We start from the raw sequence: 23933 nt of genomic DNA, 5'->3' as shown, positions 1-23933 counted from the left end.
TTTTTGAAACCTTAAACTAGATAAAATATTTCAATTAATCAACAAGAGAGTGGGAAAAATCCAGAGCAGAATACCATGAGAACATGAGGGATAAAATGATTAATTCTGAATCCTAGCATTGCTTAACGTTTTGCCTGTGACTTTCTGTGGGATATCCACAACTCATCATCAAATAGCACCAGCTCAAAAACTGAATAATAGATAGATCAGCACTGTAATGCTCATGAGACAAGTCTAGCCTGGTTTGTGAGAGAGTGGTAAAATTACCCGTAATCTTTGAGAACAAAGAGAAAGAATGGCAGTAATCTTCTACAAAAGCCATGGTCTGAGAGAGCCCTGGCTCTTTCTCCAAGCTCACTGGCACTATGTTGCCTTGCTGTCCTATTCTCCATCTTCTTCAAACACACTCTTTTAGTAGCCTGCATTTCTCTGTTGCCCCAATTTTCCCTATGATCTAAAAGTCCACTTTTTCAGCCTCCATAGATACATGAATTTGCTGAGGGAAAGTGGAAGATAAGATATCTAGCTCTCCAATTTTTATGGTGAGACATTCAAAGAGTATGAAGGAGGGAGAAATTTAGTCAGACTTTCAGTCTGTGGCAATCTGATCCTTGGATGGTGCACTAAAAAGTCTTTCTTGCCTAGAAATTTCTCAACATTACTTCTTTTAGAGATTGACCAGGTAATTTAATACCAAGTTGCAATGACTGACTGTAGCATTATTTAAATAAAGCAATGGAATTAACTATCAAAATATTAATGTACATCGAGTCCAGCTTTGCCTGAAAAAGAGAAAACTTTTTTTCCACAGTTAATGTAGGATGACAGCTAGAACTAGGATGCTCTCAACAGCAAACTTACTGCTAATTCTCCAAATAAATTAAAACACCTTCCACACAGAAGGAATGTTTGCCCTCTTTGTAGAAAGCACTGAGACAAATGCACATCTTTCCAGAAATCATAAAAAGCATTTTTAATGTAAGATTCTTACTGTAATAAATAATAAAATAAGAATTTAATAAAAAGTAAAAATAATTAAAAAGTAAAAATAATTAAAAAGTAAAAAAAAAAAAAAATACTAGAACAAAGGAAAGGAAAGGTAAAAAATAGTAAAATAAACACCATGGTGGTCCATACCTTCACTAGGTTGGCTCTAATCATAAATTATTGCCAAGACATGGAATTGCCTTGGCTTAACTATCATTGTAGCCAGTTGTTTTATCTGTGGATGCAGTGGCAAGTTTAAATTCTTGATGTCTTTCACTGCTTAAAACAGATGATCTGAAAGTCAAATGTGACACAGAAAGAGGCAGTTTTCCTGAACTACCCACCAACCAGTGGCTGGGTGCGGTACGGGAGCAGTGTGCTGCTCAGCTTCAGAGAGGGGAGAAGGCCTTGACTGATAGTGTCCTGAGAGGCATTGCTAGCTAGTCCTGATCATAAATACAGCCACTATGACATGCAGGCCATCGAGTGGGAATAAACAGCGTAAAGTATAGTATGTGGACCTGTGAGATTTGAGAAGAGATAAGTAATAATGTGGAAGAAATATGAACTCAGAATGAAGGATTAAGCAGATTAAGACCCTATGAAGTCCTTAAAATGATCCAACATGACAGTTGCTATATCTTTAAAAAAGAAGCCATCTGATTTGGCTTGGCAGCAAACAATTAAATTGTACACAAATCAGCCTTTCAAAAGTAAAGGAAAAATCTATTTCAAACAATGAAGTAAAACTTCTGCAACATTATTGCCACTGGGACATGTCACTTTTGGGGCATAAAAATTAACATTTTTATTAAATAAACAAAAACTCACAAAGGTTAAGAAAAGAGACAGACTTTGGAGGAAAGTCAGGAATAGAGACTTCCTTTGGAGGAAAGGGAGGCTGCAGACCTCAGCCTGACCCTCAGCCATCTTCTGTTGGCAATGGCAGACCCCAAGGTCAAACAGCTACTCAGCCAGAGTTACTGTCTGAGCCCACCCAGGCTCAGATATATAGCCTACTCTAATGTATGCACCACGATATGGTGGTCTACAGACACCCCTGAGCTCAGGCCACGCGTTTTCTGCTGGAGAATGGTCACTGCAAATTCATGTTGGAAATTCACCAAATCACTAGGCTGGGGACACAATAGGTACCATTCAGGACAAACAAGCAAGCAAGTTAATGTTGCTGAAAAACTAGCTCTTATTCCAAGTAACTTGAATGTGATTCTGGTTTGATCAGAAAAGCAAAGACAATGAAATTCAGATGAGACAACATTGATGCAAAGATTTTAATTTTTTTCCTAAACGTGTTCATGATTAGTGTGTGGTCTAAGGAAATGCCAAAGTTCATCTTCACTTCTGTTATCTTTGTGATAAAACTGCACCAGAAACTGAGCTTCCTAAACTCCTTACCTCACTTTCAAATCTGCTGATAGATTTACAGCAAATTAAACTCTACTGTGTTGGTCCGTGAATAACAGAAGAGGTTCAGCTGGGTGAAAATTTTTTGTCCCAACACAGAAACAAGACCTCAAATTTCTCAGGAAGCACCTCTAACCACAGAGCCAGAGTACGGTACTTAGTAATTTGCAGGTTTGTGACCATGGAAAAGAGAACACTGCTGAAAATGCAGCTGAGATCTTAGCTTGGTACACTTTGCCAACTGCCCCAAAGGGTCACAGGAGCTTTAAGTGAAATTTGTAAGTCTATGTAACTTTTTATGCAGTTTTGTTACAGCTGGCCAAAAACTAATCTGCAACCTCCGCTCTTCTGCATGAAAAAACCCATCTTGTTAAAAATTAAACATTTTTCAGGAACCTATCAGTTTAGCTTAAGTATTCTGATGATATTTTTGGATGAGTTAAAAAGAAACGTATTTATTTTGATGAAATATTAGTGTTTCTTCCTGAACTTTCCAAATGCATGCCATCTAGAGGCACCTAACCAACCTGTACACCAGTTTTCCTGCTCTGAAATGGAGAATGGTCCCGTGTCATGGATGAGAACAAAATTTTTAAAAAGTTGTGGGGTTTTTTTCCATCAAATGTCAAATCTTTCTCAGAATGCTTGCTCTGAAAGACAACTCATTTTTTTAGAGGTGGACAAATGTCATTTTGCTACTGCAGCTGTCACTGAAATCTTGCTGGTCACTATAAAATGAATTAACACAAACTCAGGGAAATATCTGTAGCAAAACTTCACATCTCCAATTGGAAATTAAGATGTGCTTTATTAGCAACTTATCTTACTGATCTTACAAAGAAAAAGAACATAGCCAAGTCCTCATTTTTCTCTAAGTAACTGTGCATCTCTTTCATCTCATTCTTTTACTGGAGCAATGGAAATGGGGACAGAATTCAAGCCAACTTAGCAATAGAAATAGAGATAATAGAATATATTATCTAGAATTCAGAATTAGTGAATTCTGCAATAGTTTCCAGTTACAAGCCAACAGAAAATAGAACACTTTTTGAAAATTATTTTTACTTCAATGTTAAGCTCTTTTTGTAAAATAGTGGTCCAAAAATAGTATCAGTCACCAATCCATACTGCTATAAAAGTTCTTTTGACCGATTAGTAAAAACTAATACCCTGCTTTCCACAGTGAATGCTGACATGGCATCAAGAAAAAGTACATATAAGCTAAAGCAAAAAGTACATATAAGCCATTTTTTAAAAAATACTGACCTTTACACAACTGGAAGATTAGCCTAGGTAAAAATCGTGACCCCTAGATTTGCTTACTTAATTTGCTTTATACATGACACTTCACTTAATGTAGGATTTTTTTTTTTTTTTCCACTTTAGGACTGTAACAAATACTGACCACTAGTCTATTCCAAATTCAGGGCTCTGTTACAAGTGAACAACATGAAGAACAGAGCCTTCACATGGCCTCTATTTCAATAGGAGGTTCTCATACTCATGATAAAACCACTTTTCTCTACTTTGTAGTTCCGCAGATTAAATCAAAACCCCTTTAGAAATGCCCTGGGGTCACTAAATTTGCTTGCTTATACATCAGTAGGTCTCTACACAGAAAGTACCAGACTGAATTACTGTTAAAATATGGAATTGTTTACATACATCTTGCTAAAGCCATGCAACAAATATGCAATGTAATACAAACAATAAATTTATGAGTTACAGATTTTTTACAAGATACCAAAAAAATGTTTTTCTTTGATGCTAATATTTATCTAACTAAATACAATCCACTACTACATTGTCACTGGCAACGTAATCCTCCCGTTCTTCACAGTAAAATATTATCTTTAGGTCAAATGAATGCATTTATACAAGGGTACCTTTATGTTAACCGTGTGTTACTGTGGCAGACAATATGCAGGTGGCTCTGCGGTTCTGAAAGAACCGTTGGCCTATCTTGGAAAAAAATTATTTAAGAATTGTGATTAAAATGATACTGTGTTATTCAGTCATGCCTGAAGACCTCATTAAATCAAAGTTCCTAGTGACATCAATGGCTATCTTGTCTGAGCAAGGACTGATTAACAACTGCAGGATATTAGTCCTGGAAGCTCATGATCTGCATGAGGCCTGACACAAATTAGCTTGTTGCTAGCTATGACTGGACCTCATCTGCAGTTTGCAAAAAGAATCTCCTGTAATCACCTGCATTTTAAGGTTTAGCATTTATGGTTTTTTCCCATGCATATTGTTTATTTTCATGCAAGTGGAAAGCACTGTGGTTTTGTGGTTGGTGGCTAGTATTTTGCAGCTTTATTGTATTTGTTTTAATATAGGAAAACTTCTAGAGCATATTTGCTTTGTGACATAATGTCTTTACTATGTCTTGCAGAAATAATTGACTCAAATCAAGTTACTATACACTATATCTATTGGTAAATTAGAACTTTAAGATGCAACAAATAAAACACATTATTGACTTTTAAATCTTCAATCAAATAAATATTTACAGCTGCAATTTGCCAAAATTATTTACCTTTCAATAACAGATCACAAAGAGAATATGCACTACAGACTCAAGTGAATGCCCTGGCCATCAGCAAACAAATTACAAACAGAAGAAAAAATAAGTGTTCCGGCTATCATTACAGTCTATAAATAGCTGATGTGGTTCTCTTTAAAGATGTGTGATCTTCTACATTAGCAGACTTTTTCAATGCATAATTGACCTTGAGATGGAGAATAACCTCGTGGTAGAGTGGCTTTTCTTTTAGGGAACAATGAGTATAGATATTAGAGGATGTGCCTGTTGTCAATGTTCATTGCTGAAATCTGCCTATACCACACTGGGACAATCAATTTTGTAAATGATTGCAATAATCAAGGAAATTGCCTAATTTATAAATCCTGGCATACAGCATTTTAATGGATTCCTACATTTTAATGCTGATGCTTTCAAAGCCAAATGAATTGTTGTCCAAACTGTCACTACACAAAATGATAAAAACATTCAGTCTTGTGGGTAACTACATCTCATGGTTATTCAGACCATCAGGTACATAATCACTCATTAGTGAATTCTGTGATAGTTTCCAGTTACAAGCCAACAGCAAAAAGCCACAGTTTCCTTATGAAAAAGCCTTCTCTGGAACCAAGGACTAAAAATAGTTGAGTACTACTGAACTAATACATTAAAAAATTTCCTAGCCTTCTTTGTCCAGGTAAGATATCACACTCTTTTACCACCTTCTTTTTTTCCGTACATGAAAAAGAATAATCTTATTTCTGTAACAAAGAGGCAGGTCCAACAACGTTTTGACCATGAATCACATCAGTGCAGGCACCACCCATACGGAAGGAGAACAAATGGAGGGCTTGGTGCCATGGCTGTTGCTGGTGGATAATTCCACCTAATCCACTCTCCAACTCGCTCTCCATACTTAAGCCAGTTCTGCAGGCGTAGTTATGCATGAATTGCTATCCTCAGTTAAACCTTAAGCAATTGATTTCAGCCAATAGAGGGCTGCCAGTACTTTACTTACTGCTCAATCTCACTAACTTGACATTTATGGTGTACTGATTGGCCTCTGTCAGTGGTGGTGGTTGTAAATTCACTTTGAAAAGCTTTGTGTTAACAGCCTTCAACCAGGCTCTGAGACGAGTACGAGCAGGCAAGCTGACAATTGCTCGACCTCCTGCCCTTATTACAGTGAGTAAATCAGGCTTTGAGCCATTAGGCTGGAGCCCGAGGCCTACACAAAAAGGATTGACACGACTAAAGGTCAACCTCTGTCACACATGTGTAACAATTTGGATAATGGAATTCTGTAACTTATGTGGAAAAGGTGCCAAATGCGTGGAAGGAAAGTATACCCTGGGCTGAATTTTGCAGCTCTTATGTTGCTTAAAAGTCTGCGTTTCAAAGGCCATGCGTGTTTGATGACATGAAACCCAGGGGACCAAAACGCATAAAGCAGTGATTGAGACAGTTCTGCAAAATATTGAACATCACCGCCACCCTGAAAAGCGTATGCTGCAGTTTTGGCTTATCAAATCTATAACCAATATATTATTGGCATCAGGTATGCAACACATTTTGGATATCCATATATCTCATTAAAATACTGTCTTTATTCTCCCACTTTGAATCAAAAGTCAATAGAAATAATTCACTGTTAATGGTACCATAAATTATGACTTATTTCAGGCCTTACAAACTAGATTTCATCCAACAAAGGAAATAGTTTTTTACTAACTAATAAAAAAAAAAGTCAAGCGTTTCCATAATATTGGTGATTGGATCACTTTTGAGCAATATGGAAAGGTAGTGGTCAAATAAGGACAGAAATGAGCTTTTATATTTATTTGTGTTCCATTTCAGTATTTTTGCGTATTACATAATAAAATCTCCAAGGTGAGATTATGTGCCATGGAAAAACAGATGGTCCCTGTGTGATCTGGCAATTTAGAAAATATTTTTTTTCTGAGAATAGTGTGTGTCTGGACGCGTGCATGTTCCGTGCAGTCCATGGAATTATTGTTTTCAGTAACACTGTTGAGATTCTGGGGCTGTATCCAACTCCTCACCAAAGTTTATTCCAAACTTCACTTCATTAAATAGGAAGAGAATCAGTCCCTGTACCAAATTAGATTTATTTTGTTGCACATGTGCTTAGGCTTATTTATCTGGTCAGGCATACAAAAGATAGCTTGTGTACATGGAATAAACACACCAAAGACACAGAGATACATGAAGATAAGGTGTGAAAAAGTCTTATAAAATCACAGGGTTTCTAAAAGAAACATCAAGGTTTAGTTTAGCTTTTCTAAGAATAAGAATTATCAAACACAAAGTAGATTTTATATTTGGGATCAAACTAAGTTTCTATTGACCTTAAGTAAGGAATCTTTAACTTTAAAAAGTTATCTGGAAAAATGTGATACTAAGTGATCCAGAAATACTAGTGTTAGCAAGCTGCTTTATAGCAGCTTAGCGCAATTTTCTTCTAAGCTACATAAATTAAAGGAGCTGTGGCGCTGAATGTGCTCTTACTGAACTTTCAGCTTAGTAAGCTACTGAACACAACATTAGGGATATTTCCAGTAGGCAGTATGTGAACTTAAAATCCATGTAAAAGTAAAAATTATTGTTTTTTTTTAATAGAAAATAAGCGCAAGGGTGGTACAACACACAAAATCCTCAGAAAAGGCAAAAGAAAACAACAGGACAGCACCAGCTGTTACTATGCATAATTTAAGATATAATAGTAATATAACTAAGGTTTTTTTCAAGACAAAATTATTTTAATTTCATGAACATGACATATTTGAAACAGGGCTGACGAGCAGTCTAGAATACTAGATGATGGATTGCTGAGAAACATAATTTTCACTTTAATAGAACTACGGCATGCACGTAATTCTATCCCCCAGTGCTTTGCTGTAACAGCGAATTTAGTCCAAAACTACAGCCTTGAGAATCTGAATAGAAATCTATCACCACAACTGGAATGAGTGCTGCCTTGGAAAGGTAAGAATTCTCTCTGCATATTAATTTGTACAAAAATGTGCAGTACCGCTGCATGGACTCTGGCCAGGATGCATCCCAGCAAAATGCCTGTTCTTGGTCCAGATGAAGTCAAATGCAATGTTTTCTTTGACTTCAGATGAGGTAAAAAAAGTCCAATAAGTACCAAAATGGTATTTTATTAAAATGACATGCACACTTTCTAGTAGTGCCAGTTAATCCTGTCCATTTAAGAGGTAAATCAGTAACACAGGTTTAGCATTTTGTAATTACTAATGAACGCCCTGCTGTACGTGTATTTTGCTCATCCCTGTAAAAAAACTAACATATGAAACAGCATTTCTTCCAGAAAAGCAAAACTTAAGTCAAGTTAAAATAAAGTGAAATACTATATTTTACATTCTTGGGCTATTCCAAGAAAAAAAATATTTGACCTCTGACAAAAAAAAAAATCAAGAAAGACAGCAAACTCTCAGGCAAATGAAGAAAAGGAAACTGTAAGATTCTATCCTTTGTTATGTCTGTCAGTAAAAGTTTTTTCTTCTAAACTGCATTTTCAGGGGAAAAGACCATTCATGATTTAGCTGCTTCCAGAAGTTTGGAGCCTGAAAAACTTCTACTACTAAAATGTATAAGCCGTTTAAACTTCTGTATTTTATTCTAATAGAATTTAAGTGTATATCGTATACATTCCTTAAGTCTACTCTTATTAAATTTTGATGTTAAACAGAAAGGGGAAACCATGTGCAACTAGATTAATTTATCTCCAGGGAGTAAGGACACATTAATAATTGAGATAATGTTTTCATATATGTTGGAATCAAGTGTGCCTTTTCACTTCTTTATTAGAAAACACATTAGGGGAAAATTATCTCATTTTCATCAGTAAGACCTAATTGCTGAGAAAGTCTCTTGTTTTCTTTGCAATAACAAAAGGATTGTTCTCATTTCTTCAAAATGAAAAAAAAAAAAAAAGAAAGAAAAAAAGATCAGAATTATTATCAAGCAGTGCTGGAATAAATGCCTGTATTACCAAAGAGAGTGTTTATTTAATACACCCAGTCCTGTTTTTGTTTTAAACAAATCAGAGTTTATTGTATTTTTATAAAATACAAGCAAACTCTAGATTGGATAGAAGTGGGCCAAAGGGGAAAAAAAAAAGAACTACAACTAAAAATGACTAATATTTTTGGCTTTCTGAAGGGCTGATCTTTCTGTAAGTTATAAAAAATTATCTTGGCTGATTGCAAGAGAACTCTATAATTTCCCATGAACACCCATAGGTGTCAAGGCCTGTTGTGAGGTAATGGAATGGTATGTAATTTACTCTGAATTCCTCTACGTTATGCTGCATGGATTACATACAAAGCAAACATTGAGTGCGTGGTGGGAACACTTGCGCAGACAGACTGAAGCATATTTCCATAGTGTTGAACTATACATCAAATGCAGTGCTTCTGATGTTTCCCACAACAAAGAGAATAAAAAAAGCCGCCAAATCAGTAACTATGCTTAAAAGTCTTTGCAATAGTCCTTCTATTTATCTGGCGTACACTGAAAACAAAGAACTGTAAATGAAAACAAAAATCTATCAACTTTACTTTGCAGTGCTGAGAGAAAAAAAAAAGAATCCTATTTACGGTACTAAGAAAGATAAGTTCTCTCTATAAGGTCCATCAAATCCTAATGATGAATAACTGATCTATATTTGCAGCTATCTTGAAAAGATCGGTGGAAGAGAGTTGACTAAATCCACAACTTTATAAAAGGACAATGATGAGACATTCCTTTAATGCTTACAGTGATTTAATCCACACTCCTATACCATATAGACTAAAAGAATACAGACTATTCAGATACATACTTTCAATTGCTCTTATTTATTTTCACAGATCAGCTTTGTAAAATCCCACACACTTTCTGATTACTTTCTTTTGCTATACCTTTTCTTTATTAAACATCAGTTCTCTGATAGATAAAACTTACCAAATTGAAAGACAAAACAAATGAGAAACAGCCAAAACTTTTAGATAGAGCTTAGGGTATGTGATTCTTTGCTAACAATTTTTGCCACTAACAGAAATAACCTGAGACCATGAGCTGCCCACAATACTTCCCCCCAAAACCCTAAATTTAATTATTATTTTTAAGAAAATTCACTTAAAATACACACACTCATTTTGCCAGCCAACATCAGTACTACTTCTTATTTTTACTTAACATCTCTTTCTTCCTTGCTTTTGGCTTTCCCCCCAGCAACCTTCCTTCCTTTATTGCTTTAAAACAATTTTTAAGTTCATCTGAAATTAGACTAAAAAATTCTTGTCTATTTAAAAAATATATTATCAATATTTGCAACTTAACTTGCATAAAACTGATTTGTAATTAAAAAAATTGATATTGTAAATATTTAAGGATAACATAAAATTCTCTTAACTCCATTTATTTTAGCTAAATTTCAGTGGTTTATGTAGCTTGATGATCTGGCAAGCTTATTTTATTATTTTATATTCTGTTAATTAGCATAGTATAAACCACAAACCCCCTCTTAACAATGAAAATACAGCCTCCAACATCATTATAGAGTGTTCCATAAAAAAAAAAAAATTATTAATAACATATCCCAAAATGCTCTCATTATAATCACTGGGCTTTGGCAGGAACAGATTTAAGTCCAATTTATTAATCTCTGCTATACAAGAGAAATTCCATCCCCACTAAAGGCAGCAACAAAACTCCCAATGACTCCAAGTCATCCAATTTTACTGAGTACATTTAGGTGTGTTCTGAGACTGGTATTTCACTCTTTAATGGGAAAATCTCCCTCTTGCCGCAATGACTCTTCTGGGTAAATATTTTGGGACAAAGACCCTGATGTGTTATTTAGTATTTGTTTGTGTATAGGAAATGCATAGGAGCTCCTACTCATAGAAAGAAGTCACATGTATTAGATAATATGCAAAAATAGACCACAGTGATTAAAAGAGGTAATCATCAGTCCCAAAGAGCTGACACCCTAAATATTCACAGGTTTTCTGTGAACAAGTGCTATACACAACCTCCTGGCTCCACAACACCAAATATCTTTTAAAAATCCATTCACTTTTACTGTATACCCACTGAAGACAGCAAAAACACTCTTTGCATTTTCATGGACTCCTTATCGGGTTTCTAATCAGCAAGCATGTCCCCTTATATTCTGAAGATTCGGATTTGGTCTAGATGAGTAAATATCACCTGCAGATCTAAAGGCATGTTTCTACTGACTCTCCGTAGCACTTAGTCTTGAGGTGAGCAGAAGCTGCAGCTACAGAGGACTAAGCAGAACTAAGAAACGACACCTTCCAGCACAAAGCAAAGAAGAAATGAATGGTAGACGACTAGGTAGACAGTAGGCTGTTTCTGTAAATAAGAAGTACTGACACACACAGGGATTATACGTGTTCCCTATTAATTATTACATCTGTGTGTAAAATGAGCATATACTGTCTTTTCTTTCTGAATTAACTTACCACAAGATGCTGTTGTTAGCATCTGCGTACAAACTATACCTAAGCACAAACTCCAGTGCTTCACTGGAGAAAATGTACATGGTCATGAACAGTAACAGCCATGGATGACCCTGTACAGCAAAGGAATACAATAGCGGGTTTATGATCTGTTCTGCCAAACCACAATCAGTGTTCATCGCAAAATAAACCAAACTATCACAGCCTGAATGTTTTAATATCAATTATCGCTGTTACCCTCTCTAAGATGGTGACAAATACAAAAAAATAACATCTTCAGAGAGCTGAATGTGACTTTCACACAAAAGCACTGAAAGCATCATTAGGGGAATGCATAGTCAGTGCAGGACCAGAGTTGACCTAAACTGTGAACAAGCACTAATACTTTCACTGTGCAAATAGTAGGGCTGTAGAATAAGCTCCTGCATTTGTTTCAGCAGCTTTCTTGGACTGTCTGTAGGCCATAGTGGTGGTACAATACGCCACCTCAACCCACACGTGCTATTCACACTAAGAGGACACAGCTGGTACTGTGACCTGAGAGCTCCATCAGCTCTTGTTACTCAGGTCAAAAGGTAAAGAGCACTGGGTGTTGTAACCTTCATCATTCTCTGGCCACATCTCTCTATTCTGCAGTACAGCACCTGCAACAATCTGCTCTTCCCATGCAAATCAGTTGGAGCTCTGAGGTGTCCACTGGTTTTCTGGATACCTCTAGTGCAGCAAGGCTTTTGCTTGCACTGTCTACATTTTCAAATCTGCTGGGTCGGCTTACTTAAATTGTGTTGGGTTTTTTTCATGGCTAGTGAACAGTGCTAGTACTACATATAATTACACTCAATGTCTACTTCAAAACAACAAAATCTGACAAGGAAGGAAAGGTGACAACTTACTTCCCAGAGATGCTGAGTGTTCCTGATGGCTCCTGCTTGAACCTTCTCTGGCAAGAGCAGGACTCCCTGGAAGGGCCCGATCCAGGTGCCCTGTTGGATCCGCTGTGCCGCACAAATGCCGTAGGCCAGGCCAGGCACTGTGCTGGTGCATAGGCACACTTCCCGGGGCAGGTCCCGGAGCCACTCTGGGATCTCAGGTGGAGGGGCTGCTGCAGCAGCACTGCTGGTGCCCACCAGACGGCGCAGGGAGTGGAGGGGCCCATGCATGGGGCACTCGCCGTTGCGGTTATCAGCACACATGTCACATCCTGTGGGGCAAAGAGGGAAAAACACCATCAATATGGTGCTGGTGGCCACCACTGTCATCACTGCCACGGACAAGACCATGCAGACCCCTCTAATTTTCCTATCATTTCATGGCAGCTCAGCACTCACACACACCGTTGCCCTTTTGCATGTTGCTTAGGATAGTTTTCCTAATCTTGCCAAAGCCCTTAATAAGAAATCCCAAAGGCTGAGCAATACCTGCAGACATTTTGCAAGCCTGGTATGTTCACAGACCTGCCAAGACTCATTTATTTTAACACAGTTTCTTAAGATTCATTTTTTGACAAATACAAATAGCCCATTTAAACCATCCCAGTGTGTTTCAGTGAGACTTTTTAAAACACAGTCCTAATACCTTACAAGTCCCCCTCATTGGCCTTACCACAGCTCAGCCCAAGGGTTTAATTGTAACAGGATTTAATTTCATCCTTATTTTAAATGAACATTCGCTCTACATTTTACATGTGTGTGCATGCCTGTCTGTTTAGAAAATAAAATAAATAGAACAGAACCTCATGAATGACAAATCAGAGCATGCATGGACATTTACTTTTATATAGACTAATCTAAATTGAACTTATGTAGCAAATATTACTGATTCCTAGCACATGTTTAAAAATTTTTATTGAATGGGAATGCATGTTTTTTGCCTGTTACATGTAGCTGAGGCTAAGAACAAAACCAGCATGTCCGGTTTTGTGAGCAGCTCCCATGAAAAAGACCAGTTCGTAAAAATGTTAATTTCCCTAACTGCTGTTATTAAGGGATGATGTTTCTCTATTTTGGGAAGATCCTACAGTGTTTTTCCTTTTTTGAGCAAAGAAAATTTTGGTTAAATGTTTCCACTGCACACTATTGCATGTGCCATGAATATACAACTTCCAGGAAAACGTTTCATCCTCAGGAAATCCACTTCTCTCAAGGTATGCTGAGTTAACATAACAATAAATCTATCGAAATAGGTTACTGTCTTCTGCACATTTCACCTTTGTAGCACCGTAGAGGTTTTCATATAAATTTATTCCAGAAATACAAAGGAAAAACAATAACTATGCCATAGTACTCATGTAGCAAGTCCTAGATCTTTCCCCTAATAATTTTATACAACCTACACCCATTCTTATGAAAATAAAGCACAGTATTCACTATAGAAGCTGGAGCTTCTTGGTCTAAGTCACGGATTTAGAATTGCTAGAGTGCCTGTAACCACAGTTTTAATTCTCAGGGGGACTGATTCAGCGGTTCTTCTTTCCAAGGTGGATATACTATGTGTTATGTAGGCCTCTTTTCTACAGAGCCTTCAAAGGAAAACCTTCCTCTCTATTCAGTAAAAGCTGCTAAAGGATAATAAAAGCGGCATTTTCAAAATATCACCTCTATTTGCATTGTCCAACTTTAGACACACTTTCTAAGCACTATTTCCTGTCTTCCTCTTTTAAATTGTACCATGCAAAAATGATGCATTCGGCACTATGAAAATATTTGAAAATTACACGCAGAAGCTAATTTCCCTCGAAATCGTTACCCTGTCCAGCCTCGCAGGAAAGGCACGTGTCCCTACTCGGCGCTCGTCAGTGCAAGTTCCCTACCCGTAACATCGGTGACAAATCTCAGCAGAAAGCAAGCAAGCCAGCCCAGAGCCGCTGGGCATTACTCTGACGGGTGCCCCTGCACAAGGCGGCCCCTGCGTGTGGAGCTCGCCCCACGCCACCCCCACGGTGTCACGCAGCAGCAGCAGCAGCAGCAATACCAGAAGGACCAGCAGCAGGACCAGCAGCAGCGCAGGGGCAGGAAGGCAGGAGGGAAGAAGAGCCTTTACCGGCACCGCAGCAGCTGCAGGACAAAGCCCTCTAGTGGGGACCCTGCTCATATTGGCAAAAAAAAAAAAAAAAAAGCCTTTTGGCTGGAGTGTTAAAGCCTTTCCTTAACAATGTAATGCCTGTCGCAAAACGACTCCTTTGTTGGGTGAAGCCGCAACTGCAGAGGGGATTTGCTCGCTCAGCCACATCAATTAGAGGTGGCTGGAGGATAAGATTTGCAGGGCCCCAGGGAAAAGGTTTCTGGCTAGTCCTGAGAGAAGACTATTATGCAGCAGATATTCCTACAGCCATTCCCAGGCACGATAAATAAAAGGCAGCAAGTACATGCCGGGGGGTGGTGGTGGCGGTGGTGGTGTTATTTCCACAGCTACTTTGGAAAGAGAGGTATCACCACAACATCTTTTCTTTCCTCTTCTAAACCAGTCATCAAGGAACCCTGTGGTTTTGGCTTATCTACAGATCTCAGAGGCTGCATTGGAGTTTGGCATCAGAGATCATACAGGAAAGGATCTCAAATAGGAAAAAAAAAAAAAAAAAAAACCAACCCCAAACAGGTTGGCATGTGAGCACACTTTAAACAAATCCAGCATCTTACCATTCAAGTTAAAAAGAAAACATCTGACAGGAAAACTGAGAGCTTACAGAAAGCATGTCTAACCATGATGCCAATCAGCACGCAGGGCAGGGCCTTGAGTCTGACCTGTTTGCATTGGTTGACCATCTTCCAGATGCGTAACTCTCCTCCCAACTACCTGATTATTAATGGCTTTCTTGGAGACATCGTGTCTCTGTACCAACTTACATTAAACACACTAAGGCATCTTCAGGACTCCACTCAGGCAATTTCAGTGTCAATTTCCTGCATCCTGCCACCAGAGAGGTATCCGTAACTTTTCATGCACACAACTTTTCGTACCTGCCTAGAACAAGGATTTCTTCACTTTGTCCTGACAATATGTGTGCATGAATATGGATAAAACATTTTATTTCTACCTTTTCAAGGAAAAGAAATTAAGAAATTGAAGAGGAGTGTAAATGAACCCTGTGTCACTATCATTTACCCTTACAGAAAGTCACACATGGTGATCTTTATTTTCCACTATCCAAAACCACTGGTAATGTCTTAATGCTTGGCAGAGGCAGTATCTGATCTCCTGCTGTGTTCCTTTCCCTTTGTCCTGCCAAAGCTGAAAATTTGGAAAATGGGACATCTTCTGAAACTGTTTTGGCTTATGGCTTGTTGATGAGAGGGAAGGAGTCTGTCTTTAATACTAAGCAGTACTGAAATTTGTCTCAGTTGCATGCTTTATACATCTATCTTTAGCTTTTTATGCAATCATACAAATAAAATTAAAAGAAAAATCCTCATAAATGTTATAAGGAGTGGAAGCCCTACTAGACATATTTTATCATGCCTTGAGTAAAAAGTTACTGTGCATCCTTTCTGTGACTAACTTTTGTGTAATGATAGGTGGAAGGCTTTGACCCAAGCACACTTTCAGTAATGTTGGACAACCCACTTAAAGACAATGACTGCAAGTAGTGGATTCCTCTCCCTCAGAGGACAAGGGAAGAAAGTCCTTAATATCAGATAGGGGAAAAAAGGGAGAACTTTGCACATTACCCTGCCTCACAGAAAGGATCAACAGCATCATCTTCATGGTTACTGCAAAGGTGTGATACAGTGCACCAACTTGCTTAATAATGCATGGAAAAGAATCGGGGCGGGGGGGGGGGGAGCGGGAGTGGTGGTGGTGAGAGGGAGACTGCTCTGGTCCACTGACAACACTAGAATCTCCAAATCAAATGGCAACCATTAAGACCCACACAGGTGTGGGAAGTTGACGTAAAAGGGGCATGGTGGGACAAGTGTGAGCTTTCCAGAGGACTGCCACACAGGGCAACAAGGAGAGATGTACTGTGGCCTTCCTCCTATTTTGATCTCAGAGAGCAGTTGTGTGAGTACACGCCTCCCCCAAGGACCACCAAAATTAATACTTCCACTGGCTGTAATAGCATCAGTCAAGCCCCAAATCAAGACAAGAAGGAAGAAATGTGAGAAAATTGAGGGATTTGCTGAAAATGGAAAAAGCAAGGAGGACTGCAGCCAGAGCAGAGTATCTCCTGATGAAATCGGGCGATGTAGAAGGTAAGGTCACCAGGAACGCTCCATTGCAGGCCCAGATACAGCCAGACTCTTTGGAAGGAGATCATTTTCTCACTTTATACGTTCATGCTCTATGGATGGGAGGATTAAGGCAAGGAAGAAGCAAGAAAAAATATTAAATTAATTCCTAGCGGAGCTGTTTGGTATAGCTCTTTGGGGAGGAGTGCAATATGTTATCGTTTATTTGCCTCCATAAAAATGAACACAGTGTAATGCCAGCACTATAACTTCATGTGAGTACACTTAAAAGGACTAAACCTAAGCAAAAGGCAAAGGACACATCATTGCCCCCAAAATATAATTCTAAACACCCTCCAACCTAAACAACACTACTACTTGCGTATTTTAAAGGAAATCTAAGAGGAGAAAGCTTTTGTCCGTGAAAGGCAGAGTCCAACATAGTGTTCTAACCAGCAAACCAGCTGTAACAATAAATGAAAGAAATACATTTTTGTCTCGGCAATAATATGCTTCAAAGGTGCAGTTATACTGGATACCTGCAGTTTGCTGGTATTAAAGAAGGGTGGCCTCTGACCCTCTGCTTCATAATTCACCGCAAGCATGCAGGTATCCGGTGTAAGTGGCCATCATTTCTCACGGTATTACTCACTTGCAAGTATAAATCACTGCAGCCGGCCCTGCATCCCTGGCTGGGCCCGGGTACCCAGCTAAGAGGGAGGGTGGGCTGGGTAAGACGGTACCCTTTCATTTCCTGCTGGAAATGGGCTGGAGCTCTCCTACGGATCACGGGTTCCTCGTGCCTCAGTTTCCTCGTCGAAGAGCTGGCATCAACCTCTGCTTGTGACATTAATCGCGGTTTCTCGCAGACTGCCTGACTTGAGGCAGGCTTTCGGAGGGGACGAAACACAGATGCACTTTCCCCCCCGGGCTCCTTTTGCTTGTTTGTTTATTTGTTCTAAAGACTCGCTGCGGAGAGGGGGGGCCAAGCCCAGCCTGCTGCCCCAGGGGGCCGGATCGCGGGGCTCGGGTGCGGACCGGCCGCCGGAGCCCGACCAGCCACGGCCGGCACCGGGACCCGGCCGCCCCCGCCGGGCCCTGCCCGACCCTTCCCGGGGCCCGACGCCCCCCTCCCCGGGCTTTTACCCCCTCCCCTCGCCTCGGCTCGCCTCCCCGGGCCGGGGCCGAGCCGCCGCCCCCGCTGCGCCCCGCCGGCCGCGCCGCCCGGCGGTGTTCCCGCATCGGGGGCAGGGGCTGCCGCGGGGTCCGAGCCCCCCCGGTTGGGGGGTCAGGCAGACCTCACACCGGCTCCTCCGGGGAAGACGGTGTGCGAGGGCTCGCCTGGGCGCCCGGGGAGGAGGGGACGGACGGGGGACGCGGCGGCGGGGCCGTCCCGCTGGCGGAGCGGCTTTCGGGTTATTTTTTGCGAGTCGGGGGCGTGGGGGCCGGGTTGGGGGAGGCGGGTTTGATTTTCCCTGCCTTCGATTGAAGGTATGAATGAATTAAATTTCCGTGTCAGGTATGAGAAGGGTAGGAGAATATTGTGTGTAGATAAACCTTGCCACCCCCTGCCCCTGAGAGACCCCCATATACAATGTAGAGATGATGAATAGGCTCTGGGAGAGGAGATCGAAGTTCAGTCCGCACCGGCTCCACTCTCTCCTACAAAACTATAGGGCAATTAATTGTGGCTTGTCCCCTCATCCTTCATCTCCTGGTGGCACATATCGATGGAGATTACTGCTGATGGACCATTTTATCACCCTAAATAAACAGTCACCACCTTCTCTAACCTCAATCTAATGTATGGCTATCTGCTATGTTTAAGGGTGCTGGGTAACTAATGATGTAAAATAGCTAAATCATACAGGTTACCAGCAGTCTAGAGAAAAAAAATCCAAATATTCCCCACACCGATCCACTTCACAGCGTGTTATATATACACTGTCTCCCCGTAAATTGAACGGGAAGAGGCGTGCAAACGGCTTGCTCGCGTGACACTTCAGTTTTACACTGCATATTTGTTGCAGTGGCAGGTTGGCGCTTTCTGGTGAAGGTAGAGGAGTCGCAGGCCTCCCGTCGCGAAAGCCTCTCCCCAGCAACGAGGGGAAAGCCTACACGGGAGCAAGCCGGCCCCGCACCCCCCAAACTCACCCCCGGAGATCTCCTCCTCGGCGCGCCAGCGCCCCTCCCCCAGCGCCCAGAAATACCCTCATCCTTCAAGATTCAGAGCCGGGAAGAAAACGGTCCCCAGCCGCCTGCCACATTATCAGGATTTTAACATAATCCCCTTTACTTCCCCGGGAGTAGAGACTGCAGGGCCCTAATTAGGGTTTTGTTTCTTGGTGGTTGGGGTTTTTTTGTTTTGTTTTGTTTTTATCCCCTAACTAAACCCGTTTCAGTTTAAAACAGTCACATACAGTCACTGAACTCGCAGCTCCTTGGCGGCCCTCGCCCCCCTCCCTCGCCCAGGAGCGTGCCGTACTCATTGGTACTTGACGGTCAAGGCGGGGGTCTGCGGGAAAACCGCCACCCTTCCACCTTCCCACGGCGGCCGCCCGGCGCCGGGCCGGGCCGAGCCTGGCGGAGGGGCGGACGCAGCCGCCGCCCCATGGGATTTACCGGCGCGGGGGGCAGCACCGCCGCCCCCCCGCCCCCCGCCGCGGGAGCTGCCCGCCCGCCCGCCCGCCCGCCCGCCCGCTGCCCCGCGGCCCTGGGGCGGCCAGCCGGAGAGCGGCCGAAGGCAGCGGCGAAGTTTGCGGGCGCTGCTCCCGAGCCCGGCGGGTGGATCCTGCCGGCGCAGCGGGCGGGGTGGGGGCCCGGGGGGACGCGGCTTGCCCCGGAGAAGAAGGGGATGCTCGGGGGGGCGGAGTGTGTGTGTGTGTGTGTGTGTGTGCGCGCGCGCATTTGGGAAAGCAGGGGAAACGGGGCGCTCGCTTGGTTCGCGAAGGTGATGCGTGTAAAATCAAAATCCCAAAAGCGGGCATCAGCCAGGAGCCTGCCGCCAATCCTAAATCGGCGGGCTGCAGTCGGGCAAGGCCGAGGCGGCGGCCCTGCGCCCCCCGCTCGGGGAGGGGGCGGGGGGGGGGGGGAATCGGTCCCTGCGGGTGGATGTCCGTGCCAGGCCGGGGAGAGCCCCCTGCCCGCAAGGCGCCCGTTTGTCAGCCTGGGCGTTTCGGTGGGGCTGTCCGGAGCTGGAAGTGCAGCAAGCAAGTATAATTCCAACTAAAGTCGATCGCTCGCTCCCTCACCGCACCCGCAACCCCGACCTCCTTTCCCTCAAACGGTCACCTCCGGTGTGAGGGACGGAGTCCAAGCAACTGGAAATCCCGCCTGCCCACGGACTCCTTGCGTGACCCCCGAGGCACTCGGGGAGCCGCGCAGGGGTAGCCAGGCCGGTGCCCTGCAGCTTGCCTTGCTGCGCCTCTGATCGTGCGAGCGAGGGGAGTGCGTGGCAGGGCAGGGACTGCAACTCCCGGACTCCTTCCTCACTTGCAGTTCGCTTTTTTTTCCCTTTCTGTTTAAGAACGAGTTGCCCAAAGCAAACGCACCTGGACCCAGAAGGTTGAAACACTCCGGTTAAAAAGTTTTGCTCAGAGAACTAATAACGGCGGGAGCGAAAGTCGCCTAGTAAACAAGTTCAATGATAGGACTTTTTAGACCTCGCTGCAGAAAAAAAAAATGGGAGACCGTGCTGGCAGCACCCTGCCCCGTCTTTCAGACGGCGAGCACTGCCCCGTCCCAGCCGGACGCGATTCACAAGCGTCCCTTCTGCAATCGACCCGTTTGTTTTCTCGAATCCACCTTTAATGTCACGGTTGGGAAGAAACTATGCAGGCTGCGCCTGCGACTCTGCGGAGTGCTATTATTCCACTCGCTCCTTAAAAATGCTCCCCCCAAATCGCTTTTTTATCTTCCTTTCTCTTTTTAAAACCTTTATCTTGCAGATTTACTGAGCTGCTCCAAGAAGTAAAACATGTATTGTCTGAACGGTTCGGTTGGCGATTAAAAGTGCATTTCAGATTCCATTAAGTGCATGTAATTTATGAGATCACGTTTTCTCCACCCGAGAATAGAAAATACACTAGCACGTTTCACTAAAGGCTAAAACTAAGCATGAGGAAGTCGCTCAAAACAAAGTCGGTATCCAATATAGAAAGATTTGCAGTGTTAAGAAGGGGGCGAAAATCCCCACCAAACTCAGAGTCAACTTTCCTCTCACTCCTTAAGACGTACACACAATGATTAAGGCTATGCTAGCATCCACGCAGTTTAATTAATATACAACAGAGTTTCATGGAAACTTTCAAAACAAGCTCCACATCTGAAATGAAATTAAATGAATCCGCATTTTGCGTGGGAATGTGCTTACAGATCGCTGGTTTGGGGTATCATTTATCTGTTCAACAGCCTTCTTTAAATAGACATTTCGAGGGGGAGGACAAGAAAAATAAAGAATTTTAAGAAACCTTAGGATAAGAGAGGGTATTTGAAGCAATGGAAGAAAGTGCACACGCTGAAGCCATGTTACAGTGTTTTAACAGGGACAGACCCGTGTGCTCTGAATGTTGGTAGTAAGTCTGATGAATTAATATAGTTCATCTAGTTATTTTCACCCCTTGAATTTCCTCGGTTGCATAGTATCAACAGATAAAGGAACAAAAGACAGGCAGAACCCATTTCTACAATCACAAACCTCTAGTCGATACAGACAGTTTAATAATAGGGGCGCCCCCCTCCCCCCAAAACCCAAACCTCTATAATTGGCAACAGCAGTATTAAACGTTTTCTAACCACCAAGTCCTAAGTGAATTCTGACACTCAGGCAGGCGACCTTCTTCATCTAGAAAACCAGCTTTTCTTATTAAATGACCACATCATGCTCTTCCATAGGGGTGAAAACTAAAACCAGTGAGGTGTTAACGAGGTCTGAAAGGAAAACGATACTCCGAGATAAGAGGGAGGAAAACTTTGCCCTAGTCCATCTGATGAAAACTGCAACTTTTCCCTTGCCCAGCTTGGAGGAGTAATTGATTTCTGGGTATTCAGCGAAGCCTGGGCTTACCAGGCAGGAACGGGGTGAGACAAGCAAGGCGGGAAAGGACCAGCTTCACAGCAAGTTGCCCTGAACCTTTTCCGAATCCATTTTCCTAAGCAGCCCCCCCTGCCGCGAGAGAAATCTAGCCCCACAGCAGCCTTCCCGGTGAAGCGTGCCTTCCAGGGAAGGACCCGGGTCTCAGACAAGAAAAGCCATTACCGAGGGGTTACCACCCGCCTCCCGAAAGCGCTGGGAACAACGCAAAAGCGGCTCAAGGCAGGGAAGGGCAGGGCAGAGGATGCTCCTCATGGAGAGAGCGGTGCGGGCGCCCACTGCGGCCGCCCGGCTTGGCGCGTCCCTCGGCTGGCCCAGTGCGGGGAGAGGCCGGAGGACGGGGGGGTCAGGGGCTGACAGAAGGGGCACGATACGTACGGTTGTTGGGGTCACTGGTGTGCTGATTCAAGGGGATGATCTCCATGCGCTGCTGCCCGTACAGGTAGTAGTCCAGCTCCTCGGCCGTGCACCGGAACCGAGCGGCGCCGCGCTCCCCGCATTTGCCGCCGCCGCCGCCGCCGCCGGCCCCGCACAAGTCCTTGCCCTGCAGGGGAGCGGGCGCTCCCCCGGCCGGGGGCTCGGAGCTCTGCAGCGGCCCGAAGACCGGGAGCTGGGTCACGGGCAGGGAGGTCAGGCCGGCCAGGGAAGCGGCCGCCGCGGCGACGCAGGAGGAGGTGGAGGAGGAAGACGGAGTGGACGAGGAAGAGGAGGAGGAGGCGGAGGAGAGGGAGGCCGGGCGCTGGCGGAGGCTGTCAGCCGGAGGCTCGGCTCTCTCAGGCGGCTGGAGCTGGGCGAGGGCCCCGCTGGTCTTGAGCTGGCTGCTCTGCGGGAAAAGCTGCTGCCAGTGCTGCAGATAGGCGGGATCCACCTTCAGGAACGCGGATCCGCCGGGGTCGCCGGGCTTCAGCATCGCGCTGCCTGTGGAGCGGAAAGGAAGGGGACAGCGGGCGTGAGACCCCCGCCCCGCCCCGGCCGGGCCGCCCCGACCCCGCGGCGGCCTCCGCGCTGGGACGCGCCGCCCCACGCGTGGGCTCCCCGCGCCGGCGTTGCGGGGCCGGCGGCGGGACCGTCCCGCCCCGCTTCCCTGCCCGTGCCAGGCGCGGCAGAAGAAAAACTTCGGTCCGGAGAGCCGCAGGGCGGAGACGCGGTAAACGCGCTGGCCCAGGGCGACGAGGCTGTCCCCCGCCGCCCGCCCCGGAGCGGCGGGCAGGACGAAAGGGGCGGCGGGCAGCCCCGCACGCCCGCAGCCGGAGAACCAGCCGCCCCGAGCGGCGCGCGGCTCGCCCCGTTCCCGGCGCACGCCATGCCTTCCCCTTTCATTCCCTTGCCTCTCTCCGCGGGAGCGGATTCGACTCTCCAAGCTGACAACAGGGAGAAGGAGGAAGAAACTTCAGCCCCACGCACACAGGCGCGAGTCTTTTCTCTCCAGCCGCTCCTGCTGCTCCCCTGCGTTCCGCTCCAGCGTTTGCAGGAGTGCAGGGTCACGGCCCGGCAGCACCCTACCCCCGGGTGGAAGCACCCCGCTGCGGCCCCCGCTGGGCTGGCTGTGCCGGGCGAGGCGGAGGGGCCGCGGCCGCCCCTCGCCGGCCGCCCCGGCCTGTCGCTGCCTTACCTGAGCGGGGTGCGCCCGAGCGGCTGCTGCGCGGTCGGCGTGCGGAGGTGTAGGCAGCCCCGGGAGCCTTCGAGCCGGAGGAGGGTTGAGAGAAGCTTCTCTTTGGTCTTTGTCCACGGGGAAGCGGGGCGGTCCTCTTCCAGGTGCCGGGGACCGGCGGGCCGGCTAGCTCCGAGCCGCCGGGCTCCCTCTGCCGTGGCTGCGCATCGCGGTCGCCCCCGGGCTCTTTGCTCGGCTCTGGCAGACTCCGGCTGGACACGTGGGTTTTACGACAGCGCAAAATACAAGTATGTGTGGTGTGTATGGGAGGGAGGGGAGGGAGCGGGAAGTTACCAGCGAGCCTGAACGCAGCGCCCTTTTTTTGGCAACTTCCCCCACTTTGTTCCTTGCTCAACTTTTAAAGGTGTCCCTTTCTTTCCTTCCCTCCTCCTCCTTCCCTCCCTCCCCCGGCTCCTTCCTACCCCCCCCCTTCTCTCCCTCCCTCTCTCCTTTTCTCCCTCCCTCCCCAGCTCCCGGAGCACGGCACCCCGGGAAGAGCTGGGCTCTTACCCTGGAGGAAGGGCAGCAGCGGCCCCGCGCAGTCCCCAGGAAGATCCGCGCCGCTGCGCGG

General features: G+C 44.5%; 1 protein-coding gene across 1 annotated transcript in view; it reads right to left on the bottom strand.

The window, feature by feature from the left end:
- The window catches only part of PRDM6 (PR/SET domain 6), a 77499-nt gene extending 53816 nt beyond the window's left edge, over positions 1 to 23683 (bottom strand). The window contains exons 1-3 of the mRNA XM_030005673.1: positions 23324 to 23683; positions 22090 to 22629; positions 12348 to 12655 (exon numbers count right to left, since the gene is read on the bottom strand). Of these exons, the coding sequence (XP_029861533.1) occupies positions 12348 to 12655; positions 22090 to 22621 (840 nt within the window). The 5' untranslated portion in view covers positions 22622 to 22629; positions 23324 to 23683. The remainder of the gene's footprint in view (positions 1 to 12347; positions 12656 to 22089; positions 22630 to 23323) is intronic.
- Between the last annotated feature and the right edge of the window lie 250 nt (positions 23684 to 23933).

The sequence above is a fragment of the Aquila chrysaetos genome, chromosome Z, assembly GCF_900496995.4.
Source record: "Aquila chrysaetos chrysaetos chromosome Z, bAquChr1.4, whole genome shotgun sequence".
Classification (NCBI taxonomy): Eukaryota; Metazoa; Chordata; class Aves; order Accipitriformes; family Accipitridae; genus Aquila; species Aquila chrysaetos.
This window is presented reverse-complemented; position numbering and strand designations above follow the sequence as displayed.